At 55.6% G+C, this 25,119-nt stretch overlaps 1 protein-coding gene across 2 annotated transcripts in view; it reads right to left on the bottom strand.

The window, feature by feature from the left end:
- Nucleotides 1-25,119, bottom strand: part of LOC133356411 (voltage-dependent calcium channel subunit alpha-2/delta-2-like) — a 155,717-nt gene that overhangs the window by 66,743 nt on the left and 63,855 nt on the right. For both annotated transcript variants that reach the window (XM_061573923.1, XM_061573924.1), the window contains exons 4-15: nucleotides 24,224-24,283; nucleotides 22,453-22,494; nucleotides 12,971-13,082; nucleotides 12,172-12,303; nucleotides 11,853-11,913; nucleotides 11,360-11,410; nucleotides 10,306-10,405; nucleotides 9,907-10,065; nucleotides 9,093-9,200; nucleotides 7,950-8,028; nucleotides 6,526-6,575; nucleotides 2,781-2,870 (exon numbers count right to left, since the gene is read on the bottom strand). In XM_061573923.1, coding sequence (XP_061429907.1) covers nucleotides 2,781-2,870; nucleotides 6,526-6,575; nucleotides 7,950-8,028; nucleotides 9,093-9,200; nucleotides 9,907-10,065; nucleotides 10,306-10,405; nucleotides 11,360-11,410; nucleotides 11,853-11,913; nucleotides 12,172-12,303; nucleotides 12,971-13,082; nucleotides 22,453-22,494; nucleotides 24,224-24,283 — 1,044 coding nt within the window. The remainder of the gene's footprint in view (nucleotides 1-2,780; nucleotides 2,871-6,525; nucleotides 6,576-7,949; nucleotides 8,029-9,092; nucleotides 9,201-9,906; nucleotides 10,066-10,305; nucleotides 10,406-11,359; nucleotides 11,411-11,852; nucleotides 11,914-12,171; nucleotides 12,304-12,970; nucleotides 13,083-22,452; nucleotides 22,495-24,223; nucleotides 24,284-25,119) is intronic.

Below are 25,119 nucleotides of genomic sequence, written 5' to 3'. Positions count from 1 at the left end.
ACCGCCCTTTCGTCAAACCGTATTGGGGCTCCGCAAGCCTCTCCTCAGCGTGCCTAGCAAGGCAATGTTGAATAATCCTTGCCAGGACCTTTCCCGGCACACTGAGGCGTGAGATGCCCCTGTAGTTGTTACAGTCTGTGTGGTTCCCCTTCTTAAAGAGGGGGGCCACCAGGGCATCCTTCCAGTTATGATGTCATGTAGGGCAGTCTGTGCACAAACGCCACCCTCCCTCAGAATTTCGCTTGGGAGATCATCTCTGCCCGGTGCCTTTCCTGGTCTCAGACTTTGGATCGCCTTCAGTACTTCCTCAACAGATGGCACCTCAGCCAGCCACTGATAGGTGTTGACTTCTTCTTTCAATATTTGAGGCAGGATCATCCTCACTATGTCCCATTATGTTTTCCAGGCTGAGGGATTTCCCCTCCCCCAGGACCTCACAGAAATGCTCAGCAAATATGCAAACCTGTTCCTGGGGGTCGGAGATTGAATCACCTGTCCTTCCCCGAATGATGGTAATAGGTGTGGCACCGCAGGTTACTTTTTCGATGGAGTTAAAGAGCAATTTGTGATCGCGGGTCACTGAGGAAAACTCCATTTCCTCAGCAACCCGCGACCACCACCCATCCTTGCAGCGCCTCACGGCTCTCCGAACAGCAAAACAAAGGCTGCGGTAAGCCTCCTCATTCTCTGACGTGGGATGTTGTAGACGATGAGAGTGGGCCTGTCGCTTTTTTTCAGCCAAGCTGAACACCTCCTCTGTCAGCCTGGGGAGGTCTGTACCGTGTACCCAAAAACAGTCATTGCAGCTGCATGAGCCAAAGTCCTAAACCTCGCCCATTTCCCCTCGACATCAGGATGAGTAGGGGAAGATGCCAACCCCAGCCGCAAGCGATGATGACATCCTCGCTGGCAACTTTCATCATGCTTCCATGATGTTGTGTGTATGCACCGACGTCTGAACAGCGTGTTGGTAATTACAAGCCCATGAGCTGCACACAAATCTACCAGCCTCCTACCGTTGTTATTGAGCTGATCTGGCCCATGCCTTCCAATTACTCCAGACCAGGTGCCAGCATCATAGCCAACTCGGACATTGAAGCCACCCAACAAGATGACTCTATCCCGAGGGGCCATTTAGCCAGCACCTGTGACAGGAGGTCATAGAAGGCATCTGACTCATCGGCTTTGCCTGCGTCCCTCAACGGATGTTCATCTTCGGTGGAGGCATAAGTAACCACGACCACCACTCTTCGCCTCTGGTTGATGGGAAGGCGAGCCCAAAGTAGCCTGGGGCTTACAGCTTCCCACACAGCACACACAACACACACACGTAGGACACACGATACACAACAAACACACAGACACGCAGGACACACAACACACACAACACACAAGCAGGACACACAACACACACAACACACACGCAGGACACAACACACACACAACACACACGCAGAACACACAACACACACAATACACACACATGCCCACACACGACAAACACAGACACCCACACAACACACACGCCCCACACACACACACGACACAGACACACACACGACATGCACACACAGACACACACACGACACAGACACACACACAGACACACACACGACACAGACACACACGACACAGACACACACGCCCACACACACACAGACACACTCACACACCCCTCAAGGTGACCGGGCAGCTTCACATCTCACTCACACAGGGCCCCTCCTCCGCGTTGAAACACCCAAACAGGACAACTCAATGAGACACCCCCCACTAGCCCCCCACTCTACCCCCCCCCAAATCTACAACCCCCACTCTACACCCCCCCCCCACTCTACTCCCCCCCACTCTACCCCCGACCCACTCTACCCCCCCCCATGGGGCGGTGTGTGTGATGGGGCTGTGTGTGTGTGTGATGGGGCGGTGTGTGTGTGTGATGGGGCGGTGTGTGTGATGGGGAGGTGTGTGTGTGTGTGTGTGTGATGGGGCTGTGTGTGTGTGATGGGACGGTGTGTGTGTGATGGGACTGTGTGTGTGTGTGTGTGATGGAGGTGTGTCTGATGGGGCTGTATGTGTGTGTCTGATGGGGGAGGTGTGTGTGATGGGGCAGTGTGTGTGTGATGGGGCAGTGTGTGTGATGGGGCGGTGTGTGTGATGTGGGAGTGGTGTGTGTGTGATGGGGGTGTGTGTGCGTGAGTGTGGCGGGCGGTGTGTGTGTGTGGAGTAGCCTAGACCCCCCCCCCCCCACCATTATTGATGGAGACAGCCTTGAGAAGACTCCCCCACTCACAGTGGCCTGAAACAACAAAGCATGTCCCCACCTCTACCCCCACCCCCTCCTCTTCTTCCCCCATCTCTTCTTCCCCCCCCCACCTCTTCTTCCGCTCATTCAGTCTCGGTGTCACTCATATTCTCACCAAGCTCACCTGGTCGTGAGCTCACTCAGTCGCTCACTCAGTCGCTCACTCGCTCACCCTCTCACCCAGTATCAGTGTCACTCATCCACTCACCAAGCTCACCCGGTCGTTGGCTACTGCAGTCGCGCACTCACTCACCCATTCGCTCCAGTCACCCCCCACTCATCAAAACTCACTCGCTCCCTCTCGTCTACCCCCTCTCCTTCGTGACTCCAGTTAGTATTCGTGCCACTACTGCAGCATTCAAGGCTCTTCACGGAGGAATTATTATAATTACGTGTTCGCGAACAGCACTTGCCCCATCGCCCTGTGTGGGCTACGCGGGGGACCTTTGCCTGTGTGTGTGTGTGCGCGCGGGGTGCCTACCAGAGCGTCTAGGTAGACGTTGGTCCACTGCACCTGCTTGCCCCGGGGCCCAGCCAGCACCATCGGGCGGCCCAGCACGTCCAGGTACTCCTGTGGGGCACGTGGGCCATGGGCTCAAGGCAAAGATCCCCCGCGTAGCCTTAACAGACTGTAGGGGCAAGTGCTGTGAGCGAGTGAGCACCTATGAAGGCTGGCACGGCACACGGGGGGGGTGGGTGGCCACTGCCACGCCCGGACGCATTTGTATCTCCAATACTGATGTCGGCACAACGACAAAGAAAACCCCCCATTTATTTTGGGTTTCGCACTTAACTTGGCTAAAATCCAGCCCGGGCGAATCAAAAACATCGGGCTGGGTGGGTGAAGGTGCTGAACCCGCAGCGTGCGCGGGTTACAATTGTAGTAGGTTCCAGGAGACTTGGACGACGTAGTTGGAGGCACACTTATTTATTAAGCACAAAGTACATAACAGGCCGAGATGTACAACACTCGAAGGGGTATCGGCCCCTTCACCCGTCTAACAGGGAGTCAAAACTCTATGTCACAGTTAGCCTTACTCCTAGGTCCTCCACTACAGGGCTAGGGGAGGCTAGCTAACCCAGCTCTGGTTAAGCAGGGATTACGGCACCCTGAGTCCCCAGACCGGCTCTTACAAGAGCATCGGCTCTGGGCTCTTGGGGCCACTCCACTGGCTTGCCCTGGTCGGTCCTGAGAAGGACAGCGATCCAGGGGAGTCCCAGGGCCTATCTAGCAGGTCTTCTTGCTTCTCTGGTTAAGGCTGAACACTGAACCCCGAGCCCTCCGGCTCACCGCCTTATATAGCAACTCCCCCACTGAGGGGTGGGGCCGTGGGGGATCCCAGCGCCGTGTTATCCCCCCAGGCTAAACGGTGCGGACGTGGATGTAAGCACTTCTCTCGGCGTACGGGCATAACCACGCCCAGTGTGTTTGTTTGCCCTCCGTAACACCTCTACATCACCCCCCCCCCCCCCCCTGTACAGCCCGCAGCTGTCCCGGCTGTAACAACATCTCAATAAAGATGCATCCCCCCAAATCCGTGTGTGCCTCGCGTAATTTAACAAGAACAACAACAACAATGAACAACAACAACAAGAAAGAGAAAAATAACACGACGCGCACCCCCCCCCCCCCCCCGAATAAATACCCCATCCCATAAAAAAACCAACATATAAACAATTTCCAGGACCAGTAGAAATGGCGGGAACCGGCGCCGCGTATCGTCCGTCGTCGCCCCGTGCAGCTCCTCCAGCCCCCAGGCGAATGATTTCCTCCAACGTGGCGGCTGCCGCGTAGAGTAGCTCCGCCAGGTGGGAGTGAGCCAGCCGTAGTCCGTCAGCCGACGGTCCCCACCCGTCCTGCCATTGCGGTGTGGGTGGACTTGGCCCTGGTTGCTCAGATTCGCCCTCCGCAATCTCGGGCTCTGAGTCGGCCGAGGTTTCCTCCTCCCCCGGTTCCCTGGTACGAGCCGTCCGTCTTGTATCCATCCTTAGAAGACCACTTCTGACGCCAGTTGTAGTAGGTTCCAGGAGACTTGGACGACGTAGTTGGAGGCACACTTATTTATTAAGCACAAAGTACATAACAGGCCGAGATGTACAACACTCGAAGGGGTATCGGCCCCTTCACCCGTCTAACAGGGAGCCAACACTCTATGTCACAGCTAGCCTTACTCCTAGGTCCTCCACTACAGGGCTAGGGGAGGCTAGCTAACCCAGCTCTGGTTAAGCAGGGATTACGGCACCCTGAGTCCCCAGACCGGCTCTTACAAGAGCATCGGCTCTGGGCTCTTGGGGCCACGCCACTGGCTTGCCCTGGTCGGTCCTGAGAAGGACAGCGATCCAGGGGAGTCCCAGGGCCTATCTAGCAGGTCTTCTTGCTTCTCTGGTTAAGGCTGAACACTGAACCCCGAGCCCTCCGGCTCACCGCCTTATATAGCAACTCCCCCACTGAGGGGTGGGGCCGTGGGGGATCCCAGCGCCGTGTTAGCCCCCCAGGCTAAACGGTGCGGACGTGGATGTAAGCGCCTCTCGGCGTAAGGGCATAACCACGCCCAGTGTGTTTGTTTGCCCTCCGTAACACCTCTCTACACAATGGGCACGTGGACAATAACCCCCCCACTCTCTCTCTCGGCACGTCACAGACACACGCGCCGCCTACACAGCCCACATCAGCCGCGCGGGCTTCTGGGAGCGCAGCGTTGACTCAACTCTGGAGCAGGGTTCGACACGCAAGTGACTCATCAGCAGCAGATTCAGTCTCTGCTTGAACCAATGGTGATGAACTGCCAGATGTGTACATGCAAGGATCCGTTTCGACATTCAGCGTCTCATCAGCTGCAGAGCCAGACTCGCTTGATCCAATGCCGATGAACTGCCCCGGATCTTCATAGGCGAAGGCCCCCTACCTCCTCTCTGTACGCTATGTGGGGGGGAGGTGGGGGCCTAAGTTCGACACCAACACGCCAGAGGGGCACGGCTAGCTCGGAGCAAGCAGTCGATGAGCTGCGCTGCTGAGCAACAGAGGCAGCCCGGGGCGGGGCGCGTGGTGGCACCGTCGGTGCAGGGTGGGTGGTGACGGGTGGGTGGTGACGGGTGGGGGGGGCTCGGGGTGTCTGTCTCCCCGTGGGGGTAGGGGGGGATGTCTGCCTACCCCCCCCCCCCCACCGCTGCCTCGCCCCGTGTGTCGGTGTCAAATTAGGGCAGCACAGCTGACGCCCAGCCACCGCTGCCCTTGGACCCCGTAGGTAATTGGGATTCTCTCCCCCAAGGCCGTGACTTTGCATCTAAACAGAGATGGGTGGGTGGGGTGCAGGTTGGCTGTGGGGGGAGCGGTGGTGCTAGTGGTGAGCGCTACGCTGCGCCACGAACCTGGCCAGCCGAGTTCGATTCACGGTCGCGGCCACTAACGTCAGTGACGATTACATCTGAACCGGTCCTGGGTATCCCCGTGGTCGACCCAGCCTCAAATGTGTAAACATCGTCACAGGGGAGACAAAGGCGGCCGGGCGTGGTGCTGACCACCCCACCCCCTCGTGTGTCCTGCCGGCCTTCATAGGTGCTCGCTAACAGCACTTGTCCCAACAGTCTGCTCAGGCTATACGGAAGAGCTTTGTCTTTGGGGGAGGGGTACGGGGTGCTGCTGTGTTGACTGTGGTGCGGTGCAGTAGGGTCATTGCCTGAAACGTTGTCTGCGGCTGCTGACAATGCTGCTGATGACGATGTTTTATGATGAAGCTGCCGCTGATGGCCATGATCATCATCACGGTATTCGCGTGGAAGTTACGCGACTATCAGTGCTGCTGACAATGCTGCTGATGATGACAACAGTGCTGATGATGACAACAGTGCTGGCGATGATTGATGGTGGTGCTGAAAATAATAACGCTGCTGATGATGATGATAATAACAATAGTTCTGATGATGATGATAATAACAATAGTTCTGATGATGATGATACTGCCGATGCTGCTGCTATATATGCTACTGATAATGACGCCGTTACTGCTGTTGATGATGATAATAACAGTGCTAGTGATGATTGATGATTATAACAATAGTTCTGCTGCTGATGATGTTACTGCCGATGCTGCTGCTATCGATGCTATTGATAACGCTGCTATCGATGCTATTGATAACGCTGCTGCTGCTCCTGATGATGATGAGTGCTGATGCTGCTACTGCTGCTGATTCTGCACTCGGCCCACGCTACCCTTGCACCCAGTCACCTGCGTGTTTATCCGGATCGCTCCGATGGACGGAATCTCAAAGTAGTATCCTTGAGAGAGATACACACACAGAGACACAGAGAGAGACACAGAGAGAGAACATCAGCAGCGGCAGGAGAGAGAGACACGCAGAGACAGACAGAGATACAGAGAGATAGACGTAGAGGGATGTTGATGACTTTGTGTTCTAAGTTGTCATTTCATCGAAGCAGCGAGAACGGTTGGACGCAGAGGCACACGCGGGTCCACTCGGCACAGCGAAATGGCTGCGCCAACCGCCACGATCACACAACGCCTACGTCATGCCGACGATGACGATGACGGTGACGACAACGATGGCGTCGATGACATCGACGATGACGACAACGATGATGACGACAATAATGACAATGACAACGACAACAATGACGACGACGATTACGAGGATGATGACGACGACAACAATGGCGTCGATGACATCGACGATGACGACAACGATGATGACGACAATAATGACAATGACAACGACAACAATGACGACGACGATTACGAGGATGATGACGACGACAACAATGGCGTCGATGACATCGACGATGATGACAACGATGATGACGACGATGACAATGATGACGACGATGACAATGACGATGACAATGACGACGACGATGGCGACGATGATGACGGGGACGACCGTGCCCCGTGAGTATATTTGTAAGCCCTCAGGCCCGGCATGAGGGAGACCCACTCCAACTCGAGCCTTGAACGGCACTGCCGGGCCCAGTGCCGTATCACGAGCAGCAGCAGCAGCAGCGCCTACGAAGCCCGCGACTGCGCACGAGGGGGTGGAGTAGCCGGCACCGCGCCCGGCCGCCTTTGTCTCCCCCAGGGGCGAGGGTTACACAACGTGCCGGGCACTCGCTTGAGGCCGAGTCGAGCTAGGGGAGGCCCATAACCGGTTGAGATAATCGTCGCTGGTATCGTCCACGAGCGGGAGTCGAACTCGGGTCGCCGGGTTCGTAGTGCGGTGCGCTCGCCGCTGTGCTGCCGCTCCCCACGCACACACACAAAGCTCCCCAGTATAGCCTCAACAGACTGTTGGGGCAAGTGCAGCAGCAGCAGCAGCGTAGCCACCAGCGGTGCTCACAGCCCCACAGAGCCAGCGGTAGAGAGATTCCGACTTGCCGGCACGTCACGATCATCGTCACGATCATTGTTACAATCATCGTTGTCACGATCATCATGACGATCAGTCACGTTCGCCGTCATCGTCACGAACATCGTCACAATCATCACGATAATCACAATCATTGACAATCAATCACGTTCATCATCATTGTCAACCTCATCATCACGATCCCCGTCACCATTATCGTCACGATCATCGTCACCATCATCGTCACGATCATCGTCACCGTCACCGCCGTCACGCCGCACACGAGCCGTGCCTTTGTTAGCGCACGCCATCCACTGTATGGGCGTGACGTCATAGTTGTGCTGCCCCACGGAGAAGGTGAACACCCGCACCTGCGGAACACGCACACAGACAAAGGTCCCCGGGTAGCCCTCGCAGGATGTCGGGGCAAGTGCTGTTAGCGAGCACCTATCAAGGTCGCCACGGCACACAAAGGGGTCGGTCACCAGCACCACGCCCGACCGCCTTTGTCTTTCCAGTGGCGATGTTAAACACCGCACCTGGTACTCATTTGAGGCTGAGCCGACCTAGGGGAGGCCAATAACCGGTTCAGATAATCGTCACCGGTATTAACCACGAGCGGGAGTCGAACTCGGGTCGCCGGGTTCGTAGTGCGTTGCGCTAGCCGCTGTGCTGCCGCTCCCAATGCGCACACACAAAGCTCCCCCGTATAGCCTCAACAGACTGTTGGGGCAAGTGCTGTTCACGAGCCCCTATCGAGGCCGGCACGGCAAACCAAGGGGTGGGTGGCCAACACCCCTCCCCCGGCCGCCTTTGTTTACCCAGTGGCGATGTCTCCCCAGATTTTACTTAGGTACTGAAATATAATTTTGCACACATGCACCAGGTACTCATTTAAGGCTGAGTCGACCTAGTTGAGGCCCGGGGACTGATTCAGATATTCGCTCACTACTGCTGTGCAGTGAGCGGGAATCGAACTCGGCTGGGGGTGGATGGATGTGTGGATTGGTGTGATGGGTGGCCGGGTGGATGTGTGGGATAGTGGGGGGTGGTTTGGTGGGGGATAGATGGATGGATTGGCGGGGGGTGGGTGGTTGGATAGGATGGTGGGGGGTGGGGTGTGTGGAGTGGGTGTGGATGGATGGGTGGGGGTGTTGATTGGTGGGTGGGTTTGTGGGTGGGATGGCGCGGAGGTGGGTGGGGTGTTGGGGGGTGAGTGGCTGGTGTGTGGAGTGGGTTTTGATTGTTGGGTGCGGGTGAGTTGGTGGGTTTGTGGGTGGATGGGCAAATGGGTGAGTGAGTTGGTGGGTGAGTGGCTTTGTGGCTGGGTGGGTGACGCGCGTCCCCCGGACGTCCCCTGGGGGTGCGGCCACCTCCACCACCTCCAGCACCTCCACCACCTCCACCACCGACGCCGCTCACCGACGCCGCTCACCGTCTTGTTGGGCCAGTTATAGAGCTCGAAGATGTCCTGGGCGCGATCTTCCCCCCCGTCCGTGAACAGCATGATCATGCGGTTACAGTTGGCCCGCGAGATGTTGTGCTGCGACAAACGACAACAACAATGACAGTAAACAACCAATAGATTTGTTTTTGATAGAGCTGAGCGGTGGCACGCTCGCCGTTCGATTCCAGAGGCCGCCCTGGTTAATACTGCGGTCCTCGCTTCTCTCATACGGCAGCTAATGTCGATGCAGAGCAACACGAGGACGATTTAACATTGAGGTGGTCGAGCCACGGATAACCGCAGCATCAGGAGATACAGGAGCTGAGTCGTGAATCATCATCATCACCATCATCAGCATCGCTGTGATGTCTTCTTCGTATTTGTGGATTGAGGCATCGCGTCGTTACACGCTGTCCTCCGGTCTCTGGTCTGGATGACCACAGTCGCACCCCTACTTCTGGACAGTTTTTTATTCTCCATTTGTGCACCATCAGCTATCATCCGCATCTCCTGCAGCTGCCATGGCCTTGCGTGCGTGTCTCACGTGACCACCGCATGGCTTGTACAGCGCTCTCTTTCTCTCAGCCTTGCTTAGACCACCTACTCAAGAGATTGCATGGCAGACAGACGGACATACAGACAGACGGATGGACAGACAGACAGACAGACAGACAGACGGACGGACGGACGGACGGACGGACAGACAGAGAGAGAGACAGACGGACGGACAGACAGACAGACAGAGAGACAGACAGACAGACGGACGGATGGACGGACGAACGGATGGACGGGGGCGCCTCACGTTGAAGAGCTGCTGGAAGGCGAACTCCAGGCCGGCCGAGTAGTTGGTGAGGCCGCGTGACGTCATCTTCTCCACGGCCTCCTTGAGCACCTTCTTGTTGCGCACGTTGGCTTGGACCAGGTGCGTGAAACACGACACGTGGTACGCCGTGTTGTTGAACTGCGCAAGGACACGGGCGGCACGCACGCACGGCATGGTGACGCGCGCGTCACGCACAAACACAGCGACGCGCGTCTGACTGACAGAGCGACACACATGGTGCGGCATGCACGGCACGGTGACACGCGCGTCACGCGTGAACACAGCGACACGCATGACACGGTGACAAATGGCGCGTCGTCATCCCCTCTTCACCCGCCCCCCCTTCCCCCCCTGCCCCCCCCCCCCCGCGTGCCTCACCGACACGACATTGACGTAGTCGTCGTCAGCCAGCGTCGCCAGCATGTTCGTCACCGACTTCTTCATGAGGCTCAGCGTGAGGCCGCTCACGCTGCCGCTGCTGCGGCCGCACAGACGCCACAACAATCAGCAACCACAGCAACAACCACAACAATCAACAGCAACCACAACAATAACAACAATCACAACATCACAACAATCACAATAAACACTACAATCACAACCACATCAACAGCCACAACAATCACAACAACCACAAAAATCACAAACCACCAACAACAACCACAACAACAATCACAACCACAACAATCACAACCCCCCCAAAAAAACAGAACAATCACAACTACAACAACCGCCATCACCGTCACGACCACCAACAACAATCACCACAACCGCCACAACAATCACAAAAACAACCACAACAATCAACCAATATCAACAGCCAATCGACTCTAAGTGGCAGTGACGTCACCACGGCGATTGTGCCAGGCTAGGTGCACTTTGAGGCCACCTGAAGTGTTGAAGGCTCGCTGGTATGTCAGAACAACAGACCCAGGTGCCATGGGTTGACTGACTGAGATGACTGGTCGATGCATCACCTGTGCCCTCTACTCTGCCAACTTATTTAATTTTATCCACCCGGCGTTACACTCGTTTTTGTGAGCGTCGCTCCTCTGCCCAATAGCGTCCTTCACGAGCCTCCTCCACAGAGGCCGATCTTGACACCGCTGGTACCAGTCATCGGCAAGTCCACTCAGCTCCACGTCCTCCTGTACCACATCACTTCATCTCCTCTCTAGCCCGTGCCACGCCCATTTAGCCCCCTCTATCCGGCCGAACAAAATCTGGGCTACGTGACCCAGCCAACGCAGCCTTGCCTGCCAGAGGAGCTTACCGATGGGACAGTGTCCAGATCGATCAAGGATTTGTGAGCTGCTCACACAATCCAGCCTGGCTAAAACTCACAACAATAACCACCACAACGATCACCGCCAACCACAACCACGAGAACCAGGGTGAGATGTTGGCACGTCGCCGCAACCGCGCTACTCACACGTCCACCAGAATAACCATGTCCTTGGGAGATGCGGCACCCTGGATATACCTGGGGGAAGCGGGGTGGAGGAGGGGGGGCGCAGAGGGGTGAATGACGACACCGCGTTTCCCCAACAATCCCTCCACCTGCCTCTCCCTCTCATCTCACTCCACTCCCCTCCACGTACTCTCCTGCCACTCCCCTCTCATCTCACTCCACTCCCCTCCACGCACTCTGCTGCCTTTCCCCTCTCATCTCACTCCACTCCCCTCCACGCACTCTCCTGCCACTCCCCTCTCATCTCACTCCCCTCCCCTCCACGCACTCTGCTGCCTTTCCCCTCTCATCTCACTCCAATTCTCTTTCTACATTCCGAGCGTGTTCTGCGGTGAGTGGCCCAGCGAGCGGCGCGATGAGCGGCCGGGTGAGCGGCGCGGTGAGCGGCGTGGTGAGTGGCCGGGTGAGCGGCACAGTGAGCGGCGTGGTGAGTGGCGCTGTGAGCGGCCCCTACCATGGCCGCCGGCGGACGTCGTAGAGATCCACCTTCTTGGGGTTGCAGGACCACGGCAGTGCTGGGTGGGGGAAAGCGGTGGGACACTCATCACCCGTCCGACGACATCCACTCACTTGCTCACCCGCTCACCCCCACCCACCCACTCACCCACTCACCGGCACCCCTTGACTTGCTCATCCACTCACCCCCATCCACTCACCCCCGCCCACTCACCCCCACCCACTAGCTCACCTCTACCCACCCGCCCGTCCACGCCCTGCCCGCCCACCCACCCGCGTGCCCGCCCCGCTCCCCGCGGTAGCTCCGCCACCGCTACCTGGGTAGTATCGCGTGAGTCCGGTGGCGCTGCCAAACACCTGCCACAGCAGCTTGGGGTCCTGCCGCCTGTTCTCCTTGAACACGCGCTCCAGGCCAGCCGTCCAGTACAGCTCGTTCAGGATAATTGACGCTGTGCGGGAGAGCGCGGGGAGATAGAGGGGGAGAGAGGCGAGAGAGAAGGGGGCGAGAGCAGAGAGAGATTGGAGAAAGAGGGGAGAGAGAGCTGAGAGAGAGCGGAAAAAGTGGGCAGAGAGTGGAGAAAGAGGAGAGATAGTGGAGAGAGAGAGGGGGGGATGGGCTAATGAAGGAGCAGTGTAGGGGGAGTGGTGACGCAGCGGTTGGTGCGTGCGCACCGCGCCACGAACCCACTGAGCCCGGTTAGATTCCCACCTCGCGACCCGGTGCTAGGCCTCCCGTAGGGCGACTCAAATGAGTAGCTGAAACGGTGTGAACATCGACACTGGTGAGACAAAGGCGGTCGGGCGTGGTACTGGCCATTCACCCCATCGTGTACCGTGCCGGCCTTCATTAGTACTCGCTAACAGCACTTACCCCTACAGTCTGTTAAGGCTACACGGGGGATCTTTGATCTTTGTGCGTGAGTCCGTGGGAGTGCATGCCTGTGTGTAGATCTAAGTGGGGATGTGTGTGTATGAGTCTGTGGGAGTGCGTGCGTGTGTGTAGATTTCGGTGGGGATGTGAGTGTGTGTGAGTGAGTCCGTGGGAGTGCATGCCTGTGTGTAGATCTAAGTGGGGATGTGTGTGAGTCCGTGGGAGTGCATGCGTGGGTGACGCACAGCCGTTGTAGATGTCGGTGGGGATGTGCACGGCGGTGAAGCTCTCGTTGGCCACGCGCGAGTCGCTCCGGCTCGTCTCCTCGCTCCTCGCCTCACGGTCATCGGGGATGCACTACCGGGGCAACACCAACATCGTCACACTAGCAGTCAACACCATCGTCAGCATCAACGTCATCACATTCAGTCATCGTCGCAAATGAACAGGAGCGGGGAGTCGACAGTGGGGGGCCACGTGGGTCGGGAGGTCCAGACCACAGGCGGCTGCAGTGGAGCGAGGGAGAGCGAGTGAGAGAGAAAGAGAGAAGGGCACGCGAGAGTGGGAGAGTGCGAGAGTGGGAGAGTGCGAGAGAGATAGAGAGAAGGGCACGGGAGAGTGGGAGAGTGCGAGAGAGATAGAGAGTGCGAGAGAGAGGGAGAGCGCGGACTGCGATCGTGGAATTGCTATTGCCGGAGAGAGTGGGGGGCGAGGTGGGGGGGGGGGGTGCCGGGAAGTTCAATTTCCCAGGCATTGATCCGAGACAAATAAATCCTGGTCCGGAATCACCGGGAAAAACGATGAACCCCGGCTGGAATTATCCACGGTGCCCCATTCCATCTTACGGTCGGGGCCCCCTCCACCACGCCCCCCCCCCTCCCCCCCCGCTGACACCCGCGGGTTGATTTGACCATACTTCACCGCGCTGGCCGTTGCAGGGCTCGGCAAAGAGCAGCGGTGAGCAGTGACGGCGGGAGGATGGTGACAACAGCGGACAGAGATGTGATTTGTATTGCAACACGCAGCCTATAGCACCTGCAGCGCTATGTCACCTGTAGCGCTATATCACCTGCAACCTATAGCACCTGGAGCGCTATATTACTTGCAGGGCATTATCACCTGCAACCTATATCACCTGCAGCCTAATAGCACCTGCAGGGCTCTCGCTCGCCCACTCGCTCGCAGCACTATCGAGCCTCCACTCCTGCTCAAGCTTCCGATTGCTCACGAGAGAGCGGGGCGCGTCCTCACCGAGTGCGTTCGCGTGCGTCGGGCATGAACGACCGTGCACATGTAGGCGGACTGCGTGAAGAGGGAGACGTCGCCCCGGGCCCGCGGACCCGCGAGGACACCAGCCGAGTGCACGGCTTGTTGTGCTCCGCTCGAGGGGAGGGAGCGGCGGCACAGCGATCGGCGCCACGCGGAGCCGGCGACCCCCACGTCTGACGGCGGTGAACAGTTTCAACGATTTCAGGCCCTCCCCCTAGGTCTACTCAGCCTTAAATGAGTCATCGGTGCTGTGAGTAAAAAAGACATGCGGCACCAGGAGAGACAAAGGTGGCCGGGGGCAGGCGTGGCGCCGGCCACCACCGATGCTCTCGTGTGCAGCGCCACCCTTGAGAGGTGCTCGCTCACAGCCCTTGCACCCAAACGGGTTGTTGATGGCTATGATGGGGGGCGGGGACGAATCTTTGTCTTTACAAAAATATATATATATTTTTTTCACCAGGTAAAGGGCCCCACTGAGTTTCTGTGTAGCTCTTTTCCATAAGCGACCCTCGCCATCACAATGATAGCTCTACAAAGTGGCTGATTAGCATGTGGATATGTATAGCAGCCCAATACGAAGTGGCTTATCATGTAAGCGAACTATTTTTATTCTACGAGCTAAGGCCCCACTGAGCTATACAGCTCTTCTTCAGAAGCGATATGGCTATCACAAATGATAGCTCAACCGAAGTGCGCTTATCATCATCATCACGTGGACATTATAAGCAGCTAAATACTCTAAACGCGTGATGTTGATTCTAATTTTGGAGGGAAAATACTGGAGGACCCGGAGCAAAATCCACGCGACCACAGAGAGAGAGACACACAACCTCTAAGTATACAGCGGGTGAGAGGGTCGGGATCGATCCCACGACCTCCTGTATACCAGGCGAAGTAGTTAACATCTCACCAAGGGGAGAGAGACACACAACCTCCAATATACAGCGGGTGAGAGGGTCGGGATCGATCCCACGACCTCCTGTATACCAGGCGAGGTAGTTAACATTTCACCAAGGGGAGAGAGACACCGTAAACTCCAAATATACAGCGGGTGAGAGGGTCGGGATCGATCCCACGACCTCCTGTATACCAGGCGAGGTAGTTAACATTTCCTAGGCACCCGCGGCGCCCCTTTGTTCCTTTTGAAAAGAGTTTCCTCTTTGAGAGCGAGGTCTTCTTGACGTGGAGAGTTTTGTTGAAATGCTAAATAATAACAGGGACAAAAAAAACCTCCGGGGGGGGACCCTCCGCATCGATCGGGGACCTTTGTTATTTCTTCCAAGAATCTGATGGACGCTCCTCGGCCAGAAATTGTCGGAGTTGGGGGACAGCGGCGAGTCCCGGATACGGCGCGGATCCCTGGGGTTGTGACCCCTGCCGCTGCCCGCACACCCTCGAGACCGATTGCCTCTCTCCCTCTGTCTCTGCGAGACAGACGCGTCCACTGTGCGAGTGCGGCGGCATACAGACGCCGCTGCGTGAACCCGCACTGCGTTGACTCGCTCACTGACCTACAGACTCAAGCACAGACCCATAGACTCGCTCACTGACCCATACACTCACTCACTGACCCATAGGGTCGCTCACTGACCCATCGACTCACTCACTGACCCATAGACTCACTCACTCACCCATAGACTCACTCACTGACCCATAGGGTCGCTCACTGACCCATAGACTCACTCACTCACTGACCCATGGACTCCCTCACTGACCAATAGACTGACTCACTGACCCATGGACTCGCTCACTGACCCATGGACTCACTCACTGACTCATAAATTCATGCACAGACCATAGACACGTGCACAGACCCATAGAGTCACATAAAGACCCACATACGCACACAGAGTCCCATAGACTTAGATGGCGACCCATCAAACGGAGGCCCATACTAAGAGGCATGATAGGCGACGTTTTGGACAATGGCTCTGCTTGCTAGAGCAGGGTGGCAGCTGTCCGTACGAGGACCACCAGCAAAAACAACCCCCTACATCGACGTGGTGCTAAACACCAACACTGTGGTGGGTAGTGCCATGGGGGGAGGGCCAATTTCAATTGTCCTGTCCCCTCATAGCGTTTGTAACCACCACAGCGGCCAAATGGGGGCTCTGGATGGGTGCAAGTGGCTGGTAACCCCCTCCACCTTCAATTAATTACCACTTAACCACGACAGAAAAATTGTATTAATAAGCTTGTGCCGGAGGCCCCAGGAGGACAGGCGTCTATGACGTCTCCTGTCCAAACCCCATTTGGCGGAGCCAGGAGACTTAATCCTAACCCTTGGGGCTCCTCCAGAAACAACACAATCTACTATGTGTGGCCACGTAGAATGTTTGAACGCTCACTGCGGAGGAGAGGCTGCCACTCCTCTGTTGGGAGCTGGACCGGTACCGCCTGGATCTCTGTGGTATTCAGGAGGTCTGGTGGACCGGCTGTGGCTCCTGCGACAAAAGGGGTGGACAGTCCTCTAGTCGGGGCAGGAGACTTCCAAAACAACATTGAAAAAAAGAATGAAGGGGGCGTGGGAGCGTGACAGTGAGGTGTGGGAAGCTGTAAGTCCCAGGATACTTTGGACTCGCTTTCCCATCAACCAGAGGTGAGTAATTGCTGGTCGTGGTTACTTATGCCCCCACGGAAGACGAATATCCGTGGAGGGATGCAGGCAAGGCCGATGAGTCAAATGCCTTCAATGACCTCCTGTCACAGGTGCTAGCTAAAGTGGCCCCTCGGATAGAGTCATCTTGTTGGGTGACTTCAATGCCCGAGTTGGTAATGATGCTGGCACCTGGTCTGGAGTAATTGGAAGGCATGGGCTAGATCAGCTCAATAACAAAGGTAGGAGGCTGCTAGATTTTGTGCAGCCCATGGGCTTGTAATTACCAACACGCTCTTCTGGCATCGGCTCATCCACACATTATGGATGCATGCCAGGTCCAAGCAAGATCATCTACTGGACTACATAGTGACGGAACAGCGGATGTGGGCCATGTTCTTGACACCAGGACCTACCCTGGAGCTGATCTGCCCAATGACCATCGACGTGTCATCTGTAAGATGCGCCTGCCATTCTTCCACTCCGGTGGGTGTACAACCAGGACCCCATTCAAACCCTTAGTGGCATGGTCTCAGCTAGCTGATGAAAGTTGCAAGTGAGAATTTAATCATCACGTGCGACTGGGGTTGGCATCGTCCCCCACTCCTCCTGATGTCGAGGGGAAATGGGCGAGTTTTAGGACTGTGGCTCATGCAGCTGCAATGGCTGCTTTGGGTACATGGTCCAGACCTCCCCAGAGACCCTGGCTGACAGGCCCACTGTCATGGGCTACAGCATCCCACGTCGGAGAATGAGGAGGCTTACCACAGCCTTTACTTGGAGATTCGGAGAGCCGTGAGGCGCTACAAGGATGGGTGTTGGTCGTGGGTTGCTGAGGAGATGGATTCTGCCTCAATGGCCCACGATCACAAATAGCTCTTCATCATTAGGGGAAAGAAGGGTGATCCAATAGCTGACCCCTAGGAACAGGTGGGCAGATTTGCTGAGCATTTCTGTAAGGTCCTGGTGGAGGGGCAATACATCAGCCTGGAAAACAACGTGCCACAAAGTGGGGATGACGCTGCCGAGGCTGTGGTGTCTCAAATTTGGAAGAAAAGTCACCCCCTGTGAGGGCTGGCTGAGGTGCCAACTGTTTAGAAAGTACTGAAGGCGATCCGGAGTCTGAGACCAGGAAAGGCACCGGGCAGAGATGATCTCCCAAGCGAAATGCTGAGGGAGAGTGGCGTTTGTGCACAGACTGCCCTACATGACATCATAACAACAGTCTGGACCACTGGACGGGTTTCACAGGATTGGAAGAATGCTCTGGTGGTCCCCGTCTTTAAGATGGGGGAATGCACAGACTGTAACAACTACAGGGGCATCTCACTCCTCAGTGTGCCGGGAAAGGTTCTAGCAAGGATTATTCAACATCGCCTTGCTAGGCATGCTGAGGAGAGGATTGGTTTCAGGAAAGCGCAGTCTTGCACAGATGCCATATTTTCTGTCCGTGTGCTACAGCAGAGGTGTAGGGAATTCCAACAAGACCTACATCTCTGCTATCTTGACCTAGACATGGGCTATCATACCATCAGTAGGCCTGGGCTCTGGGTTGTTCTTCGTGCTTTCGGAGTTCCTGACCCTCTGCTCACGATCATTAAGGGTCCCCCCCGGGGGTTTCATTTGCCCTGTTATTATTTAGCATTTACACCTTGGGGTGCGACAGGGATGTCCTCTGGCTCCAACATTATTCAACTTCTATTTCGACCACGTAGTTCGTGAAGCCTTCAATAGCTGTACCGGAGGAATTTCCATCTGATAAAGATACAATGGGAGGCTGATCGATGCGCGGGTCCAGTCAAGGGATGGTTCCTTATTGCTCAACCATATTACGTATGCCGATGATCAGTAATTGCTGCTCACTTCGAGGAGGAGTTGGAGACGCTGCTGCTGAGACTGGAGCGTGTCACTAAGAGGTGGGGCCTTACCATCAGCCCCACCAAAACTAAGCACCTGCCTGGGTATTTTGTACCATCGGACACTCCACCCCCACAACTCCCATTTGGTGATACGACAGTTGTGGAGAGAGTGGGCAGTGTGCTCATGACCGGCTCCGGTTTAACAGCAGAGGTTTCACTCCGAATCAGTCGATCGGTATTATCTTTTCATCGGTTGCGTAACGCTGTGTGGAAGCTACCTGGTCTGTCACTCCGCACGAAGCTTCAGGTCTTCTCGGCCACAGTCATTCCCTCCCTTCTCTATGCTTGCGAAACGTGGACAACGAGCGGAGCGCCGGGTGGCCAAAGCACAGCAAGTTGGCACAGTCGAGGACACAGGTGGTGCATCAGCCAGTCATCTCAGTCAGGCGACCCGTGGCACCTGGGTCTGCCCCGTGACCTCCTGCCAGCGGGCGTTCGACACTTCACGTGGTCTCAAGGTGCACATGGCCTGGCACAAGTATCATGGTGACGTCACCGCCACTTAGTGGCGAATGGCGGTTGTTGTTGTCACTGTGTATGTGTGTACGAGTGTGTGTCACTGTGTGTGTGTGTACGAGTGTGTCTCACTGTGTGTGTGTGCACGAGTGTGTCTCACTGTGTGTGTGAGTGTACGACTCAAATGAGTACCTGGTGCGGTGTGTAAACATCGCCACTGGGGAGACAAAGGCGGCCGGGCGTGGTGCTGGCCACCTACCCCCCGTGTGCCTTTCAAGCTTTCACAGGTGATCGCTAACAGCACTTGCCCCAACAGTCTGTTTATTACAGGCTATACGGGGGATCTTTGCCTCTGTATGCGTGTGTGTGGGTCTGTGTTGTCGTGTGTGCGTGTGTTTGTGCGTGTGAAGCACAAATCAAATAACAATGTTGATATCAAGGTCAGACGAGAAGCCGCGGAGGAACCGAATCTGCCTTGCAAAGGCAGTGGCCGTGATGAAACACAAAGACAAAGATCCCCCGTGTAGCCTGCAACAGACTGTTGGGGAAAGTGCTGTTAGCGAGAAGCACAGCACACGAGGGGTTGTGAGTGGCCAACACCGCGCCCGGCCGCCTTTGTCTCCCCAGTGGCGATGTTTACACACCGCACCAGGTACTCATTTGAGGCTGAGTCGACCTAGGGGAGGCCCGCGACCGGTTCAGACAATTATCGCTGGTGTCGGCCGGATTCGGAGCGCAGCGTGCGAACCACTACACTTGCTCACATAAGCGCACACACACGCCGTGATACTAGAGAAGACGTCTCACACTAGAGAAGACATCTCACACTAGAGAAGACATCTCACACTAGAGAAGACGTCTCACACTAGAGAAGACATCTCACACTAGAGAAGACATCTCACACTAGAGAAGACGTCTCACACTAGAGAAGACATCTCACACTAGAGAAGACGTCTCACACTAGAGAAGACATCTCACACTAGAGAAGACATCTCACACTAGAGAAGACGTCTCACACTAGAGAAGACATCTCACACTAGAGAAGACGTCTCACACTAGAGAAGACATCTCACACTAGAGAAGACATCTCACACTAGAGAAGACGTCTCACACTAGAGAAGACATCTCACACTAGAGAAGACGTCTCACACCAGAGAAGACATCTCACACTAGAGAAGACATCTCACACTAGAGAAGACGTCTCACACCAGAGAAGACGTCTCACACTAGAGAAGACGTCTCATACTAGAGAAGACATCTCATACTAGAGAAGACGTCTCACACTAGAGAAGACATCTCACACTAGAGAAGACGTCTCATAGAAGAGAAGACGTCTCATAGAAGAGAAGACGTCTCACACCAGAGAAGACGTCTCACACTAGAGAAGACGTCTCATAGAAGAGAAGACGTCTCACACAAGAGAAGACGTCTCATAGAAGAGAAGACGTCTCACACTAGAGAAGACGTCTCATAGAAGAGAAAACGTCTCACACAAGAGAAGACGTCTCATAGAAGAGAAGACGTCTCACACAAGAGAAGACGTCTCATAGAAGAGAAGACGTCTCACACAAGAGAAGACGTCTCACACCAGAGAAGACGTCTCACACTAGAGAAGACGTCTCACACTAGAGAAGACGTCTCACTCTAGACAAGACGTCTCACACCAGAGAAGATGACTCACACTAGAGAAGACGTCTCACGCTAGAGAAGACGTCTCACACTAGAGAAGACGTCTCACACCAGAGAAGACGTCTCACACCAGAGAAGACGTCTCACACCAGAGAAGACGTCTCACACCAGAGAAGACGTCTCACACCAGAGAAGACGTCTCACACCAGAGAAGACGTCTCACACTAGAGAAGACGTCTCACACCAGAGAAGACGTCTCACACCAGAGAAGACGTCTCACGCCAGAGAAGACGTCTAACACCAGAGAAGACGTCTCACACCAGAGAAGACGTCTCACACCAGAGAAGACGTCTCACACCAGAGAAGACGTCTCACACCAGAGAAGTCGTCTCACACTCGAGAAGACGTCTCATGCTAGAGAAGACGTCTCACACTAGAGAAGACGTCTCACACTAGAGAAGTCGTCTCACGCTAGAGAAGACGTCTCACACCAGAGAAGACGTCTCACACTAGAGAAGACGTCTCACACCAGAGAAGACGTCTCACACCAGAGAAGACGTCTCACACCAGAGAAGACGTCTCACACCAGAGAAGTCGTCTCACACTAGAGAAGACGTCTCACGCTAGAGAAGACGTCTCACGCTAGAGAAGACGTCTCACACTAGAGATGACGTCTCACACTAGAGAAGACGTCTCACACTAGAGAAGTCGTCTCACACCAGAGAAGACGTCTCACACTAGAGAAGAGAAGACGTCTCACACTAGAGAAGTCGTCTCACACCAGAGAAGACGTCTCATACTAGAGAAGACGTCTCACACTAGAGAAGTCGTCTCACACTAGAGAAGACGTCTCATACAAGAGAAGTCGTCTCACACTAGAGAAGACGTCTCACACCAGAGAAGACGTCTCATACAAAAGAAGACGTCTCACACTACAGAAGTCATTGCCCATAGGCTAGCACTGCTCACATACTCCCAAGTCGTTGAATATCAAGGACAGAGGCCGTGATCGCTGGACCATTACCTCCCCCACTGCGCTCGCGTTCAACGAAGCAAGCCGTGAACTATCATCATCATGATTGTTATCGTTGTTATTGTTGTTGTCATTGTTGTTATTGTTGTTGTTATTGTTGTCACGCTCGTCCTCGGTAACCTTCTCCAGCCACGCAACATAATTCGTCGTTTCAACAAAACCACGCACACCTAGGATTCCCCTCGTCGGCGTCCAGCGACAGTAGGGCGGGTGGGGGGGAGTGGGAGGGGGGAGCGCATCCCCCCAGGGAGGTGAGGCAGGCTGTGGGGGGGGTGGTGCGTGCCAGCTGCCTGGAGGCCGCACGTCCCAAGAGGCCGCACATCCCAACACCGCGCGGGCCGCGCGGGCCGCCTCTCGCGCCACCAACGAGCGATGCCGCCGTCGCTCATCGCCGCCGCCACCGCCATCGTCGTTTCCGCGCGACATCTGACGTTTCGATCCGACAACCTTCTTCAGGAACCGAACGCGATGATTCCGGCATGGGACGGGAGGAGGAAGTTCCGAGCGGTTGGAGGCAATAGCACAGCGGCACGGGAGGGAACACCGCCGCATTGTGACGTCATCGTCGTTGTCATCGTCGTCGTCATCCACAATCCAGGCAACTCACAATGCATTGGGCCACGTGCCCACGCTGCGCTGCATCTGCGATGAGCCGCGTGAACATCTCACCCGGTGTGCGGCCCTGCGCAGGGAGAGCCTGCAGTGCAGTTGATATCCCACGGTGTCATCTTCGTCGTCATCGTCGTCATCATCGTCATCGTCGTCATCGTCGTCATCGTCGAAGTCGTCGTGATGATCGTTCCGATGCAAGTGAGGTGCGCCTACCTTCACGTGCTGCTTGGCGTCGTAGTAGGAGACATCGGCCTCCTGCAGAGAGGAGACATCATTAACATCATCATCAACAACATCATCAACAACACCATCATCAACATTAACAACATTATCAACATCATCGACATCGTGAACATCATTATCAACAACATCATAAACTACAAAAACCTAATCATCAGCACCAATATAATACTCGACATTATCATCAACATCATCAACAACATCGTCAATATCATCAAAAGCATCATCATTGACATCGTCGTCATCATCATCACCATAGAGACAGGAAACGAAGACACGTCCTGGCAGAGTTTGCTCACCAGACCTTCCTGACCCCACTGATGAGACCTGCCCATCACAAACAATAGCCGCTCAACAAAGTGGCCCATCATTTGGACATTTATAGAAGACAAATAATCTCAACAATCTCAATACATGTTTCTAAATGGGGAGGGAAAACCCGATGCTAGGCGTGCTCGTGTGTGTACGTGTGTGTGTGTGCGTGTGTGTGTGTGCGTGTGTGCGTCTGTGTGAGTGGGCACAGTAGGGGGCACAGGTGGTGAATCGGCCAGTCATCTCAGTCAGTCGACCCATGGCACCTGGGTCTGCCCCGTGACCTCCTGCCAGCGGGCGTTCGACACTTCACGTGGCCTTCACTTCACGTGCACATTGCCTGGCACAAGCGCCTTGGTGACGTCACCGTCCCTTACTGACGAATGGCGGTTGTTGTTGTGTGAGTGGGGAGCGGTAGTGTAGCGGTTAGCGTGCTGCGCTACCAAGCTGGCGACCCGAGGTTGACTCCCGCTCATGGCCACTGATACGAGTGACAATTATCTATTCACCTAGAGCCTCCCCTAGGTCGACTCAGCCTCAAATTAGTACTTGGTGAGGTGTGTAAACATCGCCACTAGGGAGACAAAGGCGGCCGGGCGTGGTGCTGGCCACCCACCCCTTCGTGTGCCGTGCCGGCCTTGATAGATGCTTCTCGCTAACAGCACTTGCCCCAACAGTCTATTAAGGCTACACGGGGGATATTTGTCTTTGTGTTTTATCTCATCCACTGCCTTTGCAAGGCAGATTCGGTTTCTCCGCGGCTTCTCGCCCGACCTTGATATCAAAATTGTTATTTGATTTGTGCTTCACACGCACAAACACACACACGATAGCACACAAGAGACAAAAATCCCCCATATAACCTTAATACACTCTTGGGGCAAGTGCTATTCGCGAGCAGCCATGAAGGCCAGCAGGGCACACGAGGGGGTGGGTGGCCAGCACCACGCCCGGCCGCCTTTGTCTCCTTAGTGGAGATGTTTACACACTTCAACAGGTATTTATTTGAGGCTGAGTCGACCTAGGGGAGGCCCAGTAACAATTCAGATAATCGTCACTGGCGAGCGGGAATCGAACTCGGGCCCGCCGGGTTCATAGCCCAGCGTGGTGACCGCTCCGCACATGCGCGCACACAATCTGCGCACTCTCTGCAATTCGCTCACCGCTCGTTGTTTCGTGACTCGCAGATGGCAGTGAGGTGGTGTCGGTCAACCATCGCACCCCCCCCCCCCCCACCGCCGTCACGGCCGCCTTTGTCTCTCGCTTTTAAAACGCGCCGTGCAGCTTGTGCAACTCGTCGAGAGGGCAACGTGTACAATGTGTACAAAGCTTCGTGCGTGCAAAAAGTGCAACGTGTGGAACGTGTGCAAAAGTGCAGCGTGTGCAAAATGTGCAGCGCACAACGCGTGCAATGCATCGCAGGCCCCCGCACCTGGATGTGGTCCTTCCAGATGTGGCGCTTCTGCAGGTCCTCAGCAGCCTTGGTGAGTTTCTGCGGCACAGCGTTGAGCGACAGCGGTCAGTGCGGTCACGGTCTGCGACCGCCCGGCTCGCCGGGGTCTCGCCCGCTCGCGCGGTACGCGGCGGGGAGGGAGGGAGCCTAGAAACGTCGCCTGTTACGATTCAAGAACGCGACGCTCTCTCTGCTTCAGTCACACCGCTGACGAGAACCTCCTCCATCGCCAGGCGAGCAAGCTGTCAAGTCATGGGGCAAGTGTGCCGGTCGAGTTGGTGTCTTCAGCAGAACTGGAGCAGCAGCAGCAGCAGTAGCAACCGCGAGTAGGGAGGGAGGAGGTGGATCGTTAAACAGCCCACGTGACATTCTGTCTGACGTTCCGCTGCAGGCTGCACCCAGCATGGTCTTCGGGCGCTCACAAGGGCTCGGCCGTCGACGATGATTGCAGCCATCTCCAGCGGCACGTCGTCCTAAACCATGTTATAATTGGCCAGGTAAGGCCGCCCGCGACTGAGCTGCTAGGTGGCTCGTTTTCAGGAGTGGCCTGGCCATCGGACACGATAGGTCAACGAAGTGGCTTATCATCATCATCATCGCGTGGAAATTTATAGGAGCAGCCAAATACTCTTAACGCGTGGTGATGTCGTTTCTAAAAACCGGAAGACCCAGAGACAAATCTACGCGACCACGGGGAGAGAGAGAGACACCGCAAACTCCACATATACAGCAGCAGGCTGTCAGGGTCGGGATTGAACCCACGACCCTCATATAATCCAGGCGAGGTAGTTAACATCTCCTATCCACCGTAATGATGATAATGATTAGAGAGACACGCAAACTCCAAATATACAGCAGCAGGCGTCAGGGTAAGA

The sequence above is a fragment of the Lethenteron reissneri genome, chromosome 54, assembly GCF_015708825.2.
Source record: "Lethenteron reissneri isolate LAM-NWPU_2019-01 chromosome 54, ASM1570882v1, whole genome shotgun sequence".
NCBI classification, from domain to species: Eukaryota; Metazoa; Chordata; class Hyperoartia; order Petromyzontiformes; family Petromyzontidae; genus Lethenteron; species Lethenteron reissneri.
The sequence above is the reverse complement of the archived record's forward strand: the minus strand, read 5'-3'. Positions and strand labels throughout refer to the sequence as shown.